This window comes from Ovis aries, chromosome 6 (genome assembly GCF_016772045.2).
Source record: "Ovis aries strain OAR_USU_Benz2616 breed Rambouillet chromosome 6, ARS-UI_Ramb_v3.0, whole genome shotgun sequence".
NCBI classification, from domain to species: domain Eukaryota; kingdom Metazoa; phylum Chordata; class Mammalia; order Artiodactyla; family Bovidae; genus Ovis; species Ovis aries.
The window spans coordinates 87,323,656-87,336,307 of NC_056059.1; the positions used below are offsets into that span (position 1 = coordinate 87,323,656).

Consider the following 12,652-nt stretch of genomic DNA (forward strand, 5'->3'; position numbering starts at 1 on the left):
TTTAGAAAGATTTAGAACCTATGTAATGTTTCCTTTTTAACAGGATTATGTTTTGAATCACTTTCTCAATATCACTATCCAGGAAAGATGGGTAAAATATTTTGGCCTTGTGGGGACGAGGTCAGAAGTCCTAAAGATTGCTTTAGGCTTGGTGCCTTTATATTCTTAGGCATTTTGAAAGAGAGTCTGTGGGAAGGAAGATGCCTTCTTTTGTATATGCAGGCATCTAATGGCAGCATTAGCCATGGTGGTTGTGATGCTAATATTGGAGCAATAAATTTAGCTACTTTGTATAGAAAAGAGTTGCACTCGAGCAAGTCTGTAGAGGATATTTTGGGAATCGGGTAGATTTCTTAATGTTGATGAGAATTGAGTCTGACTTTAGGAACCTCAGGGTATAAATTGTGCTGATAATTGTTCTGAGTTGAACCTGGAGAAAATGCTGATGTATTCACTCTGAAGCAGAGTGATTCATCATGTAAAGCTTATCATGGACAGCTCTGGCAGAGCAAAGAGAAGTGAAGTAGGGAGTAAGAAATTAAAGGAAAATGGAAATGGAAACTGTGGCATGCATTGGGAACTTTTCCATCGTTTAGGAAGAGCTTGCTGGTGGCCTTTTTCTTAACCATCTTAATTAGAGTGTGAGTTCCTCTTTACAGATAGCATCTTGCTTTCCCAAGCCAATTGCATGAAGCCCCTCACCCTGTCCCCATTCTTCTGAGTCCATGGAATTATTTTTAGACCTTTGTGGCTGCTCCATCTGCTTGCTTTCAGAACCATGGCCAGTCCTGTAACATGGTTCAGAAGTGGCTGTTTGAATCCCTAGACAGCAGTAAAGGCAAATGCATGAGGGTTATGCTTGTTTTGTTGAGAAAGATAATTGAGATTCTGCAATTTCAAGTATGGTAGGGAAGTGCCTGGCACTAATTTGGCATGACTGCCCTCAAGTTAGCAATTAAATATACCTTAATAGGTTTGTTTTCCTTATAATAATGACATTAATGTTAATTTTAGAAAATTTGGAGATTACACATGAGCAAAATGAGGAAGACAAGAATCATCAATAATTCTATCATTTAGGGATAATAATTGCTAACATTTGGTTCTGGTGTTTTTTTGTATACATACTATACAAATCAGTAAGCTTGAAGAAGCCCAGTTATAACTGGAATAAACAGAACAGAATGTATTGATTCACGGAAGGATCAGGATAAAGCTGGTTCTTTGGGGAAAGGAATTTGATCTGAACAAAAGACTAGAAGGGAGTTAAAAATAAGAACCAAAGTTAATGCTTATCCAAATGTGCAAGGCATTAGGTATCTTGTAACTTTAGCAAGGCAGATACACCCTTCTGGTTACATTTGAGTGAATAGGCATGGTTATAGGAATTATTCTTCCTTGCTTGAGTCGTTTTTCTTCTGGAAATTCTCTGGCATGTAATAGGTGTCAAAAGACATAACTTACGACTCTAGCAGGGGCCAAGTAACACTCTGAACAATGTACTGACTCATCAGATCCACATTATTGGTCATGACATTCCATCCAGACTTCTTGGTCACTTGCTGTTTTTTTTTTTCACTACTGTGTTGTTTTGGCACCTTGGGTATTGCCTCCTTGGAAACTCTGGGTGCTGGCTTCCTTAGCAGGGTATTGACACTGCCACGCTGGGCCCTATAGTGTGGTACCCTCTCTAGATGATTTTACAGACAGAGGGCATCAACAATGGGGCTGGAGCCGAAAGGATAAGTGTGAATCATCCCTTGGGGACCGAGAAAATACTTGAGAGGTAGATATATCAGTGGGGTGCAGACTGCAGATTTTTCACAATATGCAACTGGGACAGTGTCAATGAAATTGGGTTATTACTATTTCTGTGAGCCAAGGGCTCATGAATACCATGCAAACTTGGTTTCAGTGAAGTAGGGAAAATGATAGGGTGATAAGAGAAGTCTAGAAAAGAAGTCAGAAAGTTCAGTTTTAACATTGATTAGTTACTGTGTTAGTTCAGGCTGCCATACTTGAACAGTAGGAATTTATTCATCACAGTTATGGAGGCCGAGAAGTCAAGGTTAAAGTACCAGGTGATTTTGTTCCCTGGTCAGGGCCAAGCTCCAGGCTTCACATGGGAGCTTTCTCCCTGTGTCTCCTTCACATGGCGGAGAGAAAGAGGAAGTAAACTCGCTGGCGTCTCCTCTCATAAGTGCATTAAGCACATTATCAGGGATCCACTCTCATAATCTTATCTAAACTCAACTGTCTCCCTAATAATCTCCAGATATTATCACGTTACGGACTAGAGTTTCCAACATATGAAATTTGTCAGGGACACAGCCCAGTCTGTAACAGTTACTTAATTTGGATCACTACCGAGCATGCTAAAACCCAAAATGACTGATTAAAATTCTGTATCTTTCTGAAAGAGATTATTGAAATAGTGGAATAATGTTACTAATATAATTAATATAATTGGAATGATTAATTAAAAGCATCAGCAGACCCCAAAGACTTTGAGCCAATGTTTTTTTCAATATGATGTGCCCTGAAGTTTCATAGATAAAATTTGTTTGACTGCTAGGCCATCACTGGGACTACTTCTCTGTGAACATCTTAGCAGCATTTATTATTTTGATTGACTGTGCTGTGGTTTTGTGAGATCTCAGTTCCCTGATCAGGGATTGAACCTAGACCATGGCAATAAAAGCACTGAATCCCAAACATTGGACTACCAGGGAACTCCCAGCAGCATTGTAAATACACATAGTAACCCCACTGAAAAGCCTAGTTCTAATTTTCCAACACACCATGTTAGCAGAAATTATGAAGGAGAAACGCAGAATAAATCGGAGAACGTAAGGGCTACCACTTTTTTGTATGCGAGATAGCAAAAGAGACACAGATATATAGAACAGTCTTTTGGACTCTGTGGGAGAGGGAGAGGGTGGGATGATTTGGGAGAGTGGCGTTGAAACATGTATAATATCATATAAGAAATGAATCGCCAGTCCAGGTTCGATGCAGGATACAGGATACTTGGGGCTGGTGCACTGGGATGACCCAGAGGGATAGTACGGGGAGGCAGGTGGGAAGGGGTTCAGGATAAGGAACACGTGTACACCCGTGGCAGATTCATGTTGATGTATGGCAAAACCAATATAATATTGTAAAGTAATTAGCCTCCAATTAAAATAAATAAATTTAAGTTAAAAAATAGAATTCTGAATAGCTTATAGACATGACTGGCATCCTGTTAACATTTTTGTAATGCTACCCTTAGGTAAATTAACTTTTTTCCAATATTTTGAAGATGAAAGGCTAAGACACATGTGTTTTCCAAAAATGTCTCAGCAAACTCCACTTTTTATCACCTCTTGCTGGCTGAAATTGGTAGCATTCTGAAATCCAGGCTTTTACTGCTATTGACTCTTTATAGCTGAGTAATAATGTCATGGCATATTACGGATAATTGTGATAATTGGCAGCTTTTCATGTGTGGGAGCTTAAAATACATGGATACCTAAGTATTTTAAAAAATTATCCACCTTAATGAATGCTATTTGCCTGTTTCAATTTCTTAGCTAATTTGAAACAGAAAAAGTAACCGTCTAATTTACCTGTCTAGAGCCTGCCAGCATGTAAATCAATAGTCATTTTCTGGATATGTTGAAGGAGAGGTGAGTTCAGGCATGGAGAAAGTCTCATGACTTGAACAGATCACTCCAATAAAAGTTGGATTGATGAAAACAGATTCTTCAGTTAATTTGAAGGAGCTGAAACATGGATGGCTAATATAGGTTCGCCCTACCCTAACTCATTCAAATGGAAGCATAGACATCTATATCATAACTCTTTGGTTGCAAGTGACAAAAAATATTGCCTCTGATTACTTTTAGCTTAAAGGGAATCCTTACATATGATTGAAAAGTTACTGACTTCAGGCATGGTTGGATCTAGGGGCTTAAATGATAGTATCAGGAACCTGTTTCTGTCTTCGTTCTGAGTTCCTTATTCCCAGGCAGGCTTTTCCCTTAGGATTGCAAGGTGGCCATCTACACTGGAAGCTTTTATTACCATCTTAGCACTTTAAGCATAAAGTGAAGGTTTATTTCCCGGAAGTTCAAAAAAAAAAAAAGCTAATGCTTATTTATTCTGTTTGTCCTGGATTAGATAAAATATCCAGTCAAAAATTAATTATTGTGGCCAAGAATGGTGATGTTCTTATTGTCCAGGCCTGGGGCACAGCGGGTAATTCAATATCAGTGGACTTCTAAGTATAAAGATGTCTCTCCAAGGAAAATGGGGTGCTGTTATCGAAAAAAAAAAAAGGTCAGGGTTGCTAGGTGGGCAGGAGTAACAAATGCCTTTGCCATGTATGTGTGTATGTTAGAGATTTGTATGAATATGGAGATTTATACATTTAGGTATTTAATCATTTCTTGTAGTTATGAATGTGAAAAGAAGTTTGAGGATTTTATGTATACATTTAAGTGTATTTAAGTACTACAGTGGCCTAATAGGTAATTGTGAAAGTTTTAACAACCATGATACTGACCTACAAACTTTCATCTCAGCATGAAGAAGAGAAATGAATACTTAAAATGATAACTATATAAACCAGTTGGTGATAGCACATTAATAAGTTGGAGAAGCAAACAGTTATTTCTTTTTATACTTTGGTTTGAGAGCTAAGACTTTACCAGATGGTGGACTTTGACAAGGAGAAAATACAAGATCCAGAAGTCCTCATTTAACCCACAGAAGGGGATTTGCATGTAAACTTGTCGCGCTCAGTACGAATGTTCATTATGGTCATTATTTCTATTGAAGAAAAGTTTGTTTGGGGTAGCCTGCAGGGTGACCACAGTGGGGAGGTTTTACAGACCAAAAATAAAAGAGCACGCTCACAAATTGCCTTTCAGCAGATAATGAACCAAAGGTCCAATTAATTTACTTTAGGACTATTTCATATGCCATTATGATTTCTGCCTCTTCTGAAATCCAGTACATTTACTGTCTGTACTGTTCATATGGAGATCTGAGCATTTTTAAAGATGAGATCGTCCATTAGAGTGTGGTGGCTAAGAAGTAGGCTTGGAAATAACACAAGTGGATTTGAGGTCATATCACTTATTGTTATGTCAACTTGGAGAAGTCTCTTAGCTTCTTAATACTCAAGTTTCCCTAGCTGTAGTGTGAAAGAAATACAAGAGAATAACAGTAGTGGATGTTTCATAGGCTTGTGTAAAATAAACTATGTAAATGGAAAGTGCTTCACACAATGCCTAGTCCAGTGTAACCATTCAAAAGTCTTACATATTGAGTATTTCATTTTTATTGATAGCATGTTTCACATTATTATATGTTATCTTCCAGCATTAATTTCCTTGAAGATAGAGATATTATCTTAAAAATATTTGTATTATCTCAACAAATACCATGGCATGTTGAATACACTGAAAACTAATCAGTTACAGTACCAAATGAAAGTGTAGGAACTATACTTCAAATCTCGCTAACCCCACTGCCCCGTTTTCCATTTTTTGCATTTTTCCATCATGTCATTTTCCTAGTTGAGCTTATTAACAAGAGGCAGAGGACAGAAGCATAGAGTGATATCCTGTGAGGAACTGGGGCAGAATAGATGTTATTCATTTTTTTCATTCATTCTTTTACTCAATTTCCCATCCATTCTCTTTTGTATAACTTCACTGTATATGTGATAGGTGCCAAGAACAGTTTAGGTAAGGCATGAAAACCTGTGAAGACAAAGTACAGCAATGAATAACACACCGAGCCATGGATATTAAATGTCTTAATAGATGTGCACATTAAATGTTGTGGTCCCTCAGGGTAGAAGAAGATTGCATCTAGCAGAGGAAAATAGTTGACCTGAAGTATTCATTCTTTTATATGTGACATAACAGGAAATGGCGAATGTATTTTGGTACAGTTCATGCAAAGATGGATTAAGGGGAAGGGTAGAATAAGGGCAGTTTTCAAAACTTAGATATTTTCCATTTCAGAGTCCTTGATGTCAGCTGCTTTTTGCAAGCACATATTTGTGTGCTGGAAAATGTACAAGGTTTGTTTAGCCATATCTACTTCCCTGGTGGCTCAGAGGTTAAAGCGTCTGCCTGCAATGTGGGAGACCTGGGTTTGATCCCTGGGTCAGGAAGATCCCCTGGAGAAGGAAATGGCAACCCACTCCAGTATTCTTGCCTAGAGAATCCCATGGACAGAGGAGCCTGGTGGGCTACAGCTCATGGGGTCGCAAAGAGTCGGACACGACTGAGGGAGCAACTTAACTTAATTCATTAATACTCAGAATGACTCTTACATGCACAGTATTGTATTGGTCTTTAAGGAGGGTGTGTAAAACGCAGCCCCTGTGTTCTAGGATCTCAGTGACCTAGTTAGAGAGACAAGGCACATCTAGAAACGTTAGGTAATAACGAGCAAGCCATGTATTGGTTGGTGCCTCAGTGAATAATTCAAAGTGTAGTTATGATTTCAGTAAATGAGAGATTCACATTTTTGGGGAATGGTTACTATAGGTTATTGGAAAAGTTAGCATTTTCAACTGGGCCTTAGAAATGGAATCAGAGAGGAAAGAATAGTATAGTTGTATTCTGTCATGGGACGCTTCTGGGTTGCTGTGGGAGACAAGGATGGACACACAGATTGAGGCCAGAGTGATGAGAAAGGCAAATGGGGAGTAGACTGTTGTGTAGCCAAGGCATGGTGGAGAGGTTTCATTGCATGCCCTCGCTGATATGTGGATGGTGGCTGCCCAGATGAACGTGGAGGCCAAGTTCAAGCTCCGCAGAAGAGAGTGTGAGGATGATGTCTGCTGTGATGGCTGCTGGTGGCAGTGGGTGGACAGCATTCCTGCCATGCATTTGCCTTCTTCCTGTCGGTAGCAGGGGTTTGCTGGCACCACGTGTCCCCAGCCCCTGCAGACCATCACGTTGTCCTCCGACAGGTGGACCTGGGTCAGAGGTAACCACATTCAAGTAGGACCCTCCAGGGAATTCTTGAACCACTCAAAAACCCAAAATATATTTTAACCCAGAGGATGAATGAAAAAAGGAAAAAAAAAATCAAAGCAGATTAAAGGCATTAACTTCATTTTGATCTGCAGACCTTCTGTTCTGACAAAAGTAATTGGATGAATTTGACGGTTTCTCTTTCTCATTCCTTTCTTTCTTCTTCTCTTACCCGCTCTCATTTTTTTCTCTAGGTTTTCTTTTATGATGAAACTAGATTAGTTATTACTTAGAATTGTAATCTATTCATGTGTATATTCTGTGATATTCTGATGTTCTCAAACCCCCTACTCCTCTGGTATTAAATTAAGACTGAAAGGGCTTATTTATTTTCTTCTTCTTTTATTGGCTATTTCCTGGACTGTATGGACACCTTTGCATTCTCATTACTGAAGCCACTTAATTTACTAAAGTAAATCGTGCAGAACTTTTGGCTATTTTCTTTCTTATCTAGTATCTTTTCAACATAGAGGGATTGTCAAGGCTAACAGCTGTGAGAGCTTGCTTTCTTAGAAGCCAGGCAGGTTTTGCTGGCAAGGGCTGGCAATTTTTAAATGAATCTGTATCTTGTATTTTAGCTACTCTGGTGATCATCACCATTCCAGTTTTTAGGTGGGGGAACTTGAGACACAGAGAGGATAACTAACTTGTCTCAGATCACACAACAAATAAGTAATGGAGTTTGGATTCAAACCCAGTTTGGCTAAGGAGTCTGAAAATAATGGTATAGCTCGTATTTAGCTCATTTCTTTATTTGACCAGGACTTCCCTGGTGGCTCAGACGGTAAAGCATCTGCCTGCAATGCGGGAGACCCGGGTTCAGTCCCTGGGTTGGGAAGAACTCCTGGAGAAGGAAATGGCAACCCTCTCCAGTATTCTTGCCTGGAAAATCTTATGGACAAAGGAGCCTGGTAGGCTACAGTCCATGGGGTCGCAGAGTCGGACATGACTGAGCGACTTCACTCACTTCACTTTTATCTGATCAAAAGTTATAGGGGAAAAATGAATTCCTGACATACTTCATTGCACCCTGCATATCTTGGTGTTACCAATGATGTTAAAAATTGGGGAGGGTGTTTGTTGGCCCTGGAAGATGCCTCTCCCACATGTTGATATTGACAATACAATACCTCTTATTTCTGATTCTTGGAGAAGCTTTCTTTTGATGAGGGGAGCAACTGAGGAAAGAAACTAGAGTGGCAAGCCAGTTTATGACGTGTGATTTTGGAATTTTATCCTGGAGATCGTTATACTGGTTGCTCAGAGGCTATATTTAATAAATAAGACAACTTGTGGAAGGTGCTCAGTTGCGGTGCCCAGAGAGGAAGACCTGGAGGTAACATGACATCTTTCTTTCTTTCTGTTTTGCAGAGGTGCAGCAAGTTGCTGTCTGATAAGCAAGCTGTACTTTTCTGACTTGAGAACATCAGACTGCAGAGTAGTGCTCTGTGGATTCCAGTTCAGCACAGATGAACTGTGCAGGAGAGTTTGTTTTTTAAGCAGGAGAGATGTTCATTCTTTGTTAGAGGTGAAGACAAAGCCACACAGCATCTTTTAGAAATGGACAAAAAGTTGATTCTCTAAACACAAACTTTTCTGAAAGCTAATTCTGTCTGTCTCAGGGATCTTTGATGTTGAATGTTGATGAAAATCAGTCAAATTTGTGACTGTCAGTTTCAGAACCACTGTGCTGAATAGCTATATCTTTAGTAATGTGGACGCTTTCTTGTTAGGTTTAGTATTTAGATTCCAAACTCTCCCACTCGTTTCTTACCCTCCTATCATTCCTTTTATGTGTTCTCTGATCCTCTAGAATAATCACACATCCTGTTTCTTGATTGGAAAGACATTGCAAATGTTTTTACACAAAAATCCTAGAACTTTAGGTTTTTTTTTCTCCCAGAGATTTAGGAAATCTCCAAGCCACTTTTTTTCTAATTACAAAAGTAAAACATATTGTATCTTATGTTAATATGTATTCAGTTACCTTGTTTTAATGTTCTGGAAGCACAGAACAATTTGCAGATGTTCTTCTTGTTTGCTGGTTTATATACTTTCTTATTCACTAAACTAATTAATTAGTTAATGTTTGTTTTCCCTCCAACATATAAATTAGAATATTTTTGTTAGGTTCTTTGCTTTATCTTCAAAGCCTGAAGCAAAACCTATTTAAAGCATAGACATTACTCAATAAATACTGCTGAATGAATACATGAATGAATTATGCATGTATTAGAATTGATATGAAAGCAAAAAGAAGAAAATAGAAGCTCTAGAAATAAACTGAATAGCATTTAAAAGATATATATACAGGCAGTCCTTGCTTTGCATTGTATTGCAGGACCATAAAAATGACTATGCAAGCTGAAATTATATAAAACAATCCTAATGGTCAATGAGAAAAGTTATTATTGTTCTTGGACATTTAAAAAGTTTTCCAAATCATTAAAATTTCTCTTAGTGTTGACTGTAAAGGTAGAGGGAAATGAAAGAAATAATAAAACCAGTATTTACTTAGTACAAGTTAATTTAAAACATTAGAAGCATTGAGATTAAAGCGGTTGATTTCTTTGTAAAATCTTGTCAGAAGTAGTTTGCTTGTTTCCTGTAGTACAGTTTATGAAATGGAGTGAACATCTTTTCTGTGCCCAGAGGAGCTGTCATATTCCTAAGTCTGGATCCGCTTCCAACATGTTATCCTTTGTGCTTTCCATGTTAGGAAATGTGTATGAGAGTTCCTTAAACGTGAAGGTTTTCTTTCTTTTTTTGCCAGTATCACTTCCTCTGGGACATTATTATCATTTTGTTACAACCACTTGCCTTACTATTTATGTTAATGAGTTTGCTTTCACTAAGTTCCCCTGACTGTACATCTGGAGTCTCTCAAATGGAGAATGGCAGCGTTGTCTACATTCCCATAATCAGTTAGATCTTAACTCCATTTGTGTTTGACGTACGTTGCACTTCCAGCATTAGTACTTTTTGTTTCTGGGCTGTACTTCCATCTTTGTTGGCCAACTCCCTCTTTTGATTATTCATGTTATATGCATTTATCATTGCAAGAAAAGGAGGCCGCACCACTATGCACTTTGCTGTCTGCGCATGAACTGGATAACAAATGCGTAGTGACCAGTCACTGGCAGACTTTGAAAGGGGCGCTATGATTGGTCATGATCATGATGCACGTATGTTATTTACATGGTAGCTGATGGACTGAAGAGCTGGCAGTGAACTTTGTATTTTATGCAATTACGCATAGTTAATATACCACACAACTGAAACTTAAGCTGTGGTGCTGGGCTACTGGGGTTATTTAACTCAACTGTAGTAGCTGAAATTCACACTCATTAGAACCATGCAAAATGAGGGCTCCCTCATTTCCAGACTATCTTATGGATACGTGTGTATTTTTTCTTTGGCAAAGTGGGTTGCTTTATGCATGTGATTTTGTAGTTTTATTTTTTCAATTAATATTATATGATATGCATGTCAAAAAACAATAATCTCATCTTTATGTTTTATGATGACATAGTATTTGATTGCATGGTCTTAACCAATGGTCTGTTTAACCAATCCTCCTTTTTGGACATTTAGGCTTTTTCTAGTTTTCTCAGTTACAAAGTATGCTATAGTGGTCAGCTCTGTAGATAAGATGTTGCGATAGCAACTGTTATTTATTTGAAATGAACATCTTTCTAGGGGTAGAATTGCTGGCTCACAGGATAGATATACTTTGAAAACATTTCCATATTTTTTTTCAAATTTCCTTCAGAAAGATGTTTCTGTTTGGACTCCTACCAGTGATGTAAATTGAAAGATGCTGGTGCATATGTCCTAAACCCTTGCCCACATTGAGAGTGTCATTCTTTGAAGTTTTTGCCATTTTTATAGGCAAAACATGTATTTTATTTTAATAATTAGTTTTGATTACTAGGTAGGTTGAATATTTTTCATGAGTTTGTGGTAAATGTATTTTGACCTATGGAATTTTATTCTGCCTAGTATTATAGCAGTTTTCAGATGGTAGGAATTATTTTTGTTTTATTAGGTTGAGAGCATATATTACTACAGAGCTCTACAGATGAATAAATCTGTGTACTCGGACCACCGTCACATGTATATACCATTCTTTGGGGATTATAAGGAGTATCCATGGGCTTTATCTTACAACTGTCAGTTTCCAAAAGCTTTCCTTTTTTTCCCCTTTTATTTTAAAGAAAGAGAAAACAGCCCACATCTAGGAGGAGATTCTAGTTAATTTTTCATTACATGACTTTTAGGAGATGGGGTCAGAAGGAGCTAGTAGGGCATTCAATTATGTGCTCAAGCAAGTTGGAAGGTTTTTTCCCCTTCTGGTGTACAATATTTTACTTGGGCTTGTTTTTCAAGTGCACTGAAGTGTGACTAAACATTTTTGGGTACTGCCATTATGTAAAGAAGAGGCTCCGTCTTGTTAAATATTCCTTCATCAACTTTGCAGTTAGGCAGTTACGGGCAGTAAGGAGCCTGCAAGGGCATGCATGGGCTTTGGGCATTGGGCACAGGGAGGGTGGCTGGGAGGCGGGGGCCTGGGGGAAACTTAGGATTGGGGTGCTGTCTTGCCCCCTCCCACTGCTGTAGAGAAAATGATTGGCTCCAGCTGGTTTCTGTCTCAGACTTTTGGATGGGTCATCAGTAGAGAAAGAGAGAAGCTCACGTGGTTGGACCTCAGCTCATCTGAGGGCTAAAGGTTCTCCGTCAGTCGGGACGTGGAATTGGAGCTCTGTCCTGGAGCGTGGTGGAGAACTGAGACACGGTTCAGAACCAAAGGAGTAGAGAAGGCCTTGGATTCCTTTTGTCTTTAGGTTGGGGGTGAGGGAGGCTCAGTGAGGAAGATGTCCACTGAAAATGTGGAAGGGAAGCCCACCACCTCTGGGGACAGAGGAAGACCTCGGAGCTACACTTTGCTCAGGGTTGTCCAGCCGATGTTTAACCGCAGTATTTTCAATTCTGCAGTCTCTCCTGCAGCAGAACGCATCCGATTCATCTTGGGCGAGGAAGATGACAGCCCAGCACCCCCTCAGCTCTTCACGGAACTGGATGAGCTGCTGGCCGTGGATGGGCAAGAGATGGAGTGGAAGGAGACAGCGAGGTGAGGCATGACTGAGTGTGCAGGACTGAGCCAGGGAAACAAGGACGGGGCAAGATCCTCGTCTGTGAGCCCCTTTCTCTAACCTGAGCACTTTGAATGACCGATGAGCCTGAGGTTGGCTGGTTAAAGATTAAAAGGTCTTTTTCTTCTCTTTGACATTGACATGGATGCAGGACACCCTTTGTTTCACTGCTGGGGTCATTGGTCTTCATTTTAACCTTTATAAGATATTAGAAGTAAATCGCCATTTATAGGTATTTAACAATAAAATATTTTTAAGAGGGAAAGTCAGGCACCTAAAATGATGGCCTGGAGAGATATACCCATGGTCTCCACATGCCAAGGTATCTTGTGGTACCATGTCTTACTTGTTACCCATTCCCTGTTAGGGGGAGGTGGCAAAGACAATGACCATTATCCACAAACTTGCCATTATTCCAAGTGAAAACTTGTCATCTTTTAAAAATAGAGTGAAAAC

General features: G+C 39.2%; 1 protein-coding gene across 7 annotated transcripts in view; it reads left to right on the top strand.

The window, feature by feature from the left end:
* The window catches only part of SLC4A4 (solute carrier family 4 member 4), a 370,587-nt gene that overhangs the window by 142,908 nt on the left and 215,027 nt on the right, over window positions 1-12,652 (top strand). For all 7 annotated transcript variants that reach the window (XM_042251504.2, XM_060417186.1, XM_042251503.2 and 4 more), the window contains exon 4: window positions 12,039-12,174. In XM_042251504.2, the coding sequence (XP_042107438.1) occupies window positions 12,039-12,174 (136 nt within the window). The remainder of the gene's footprint in view (window positions 1-12,038; window positions 12,175-12,652) is intronic.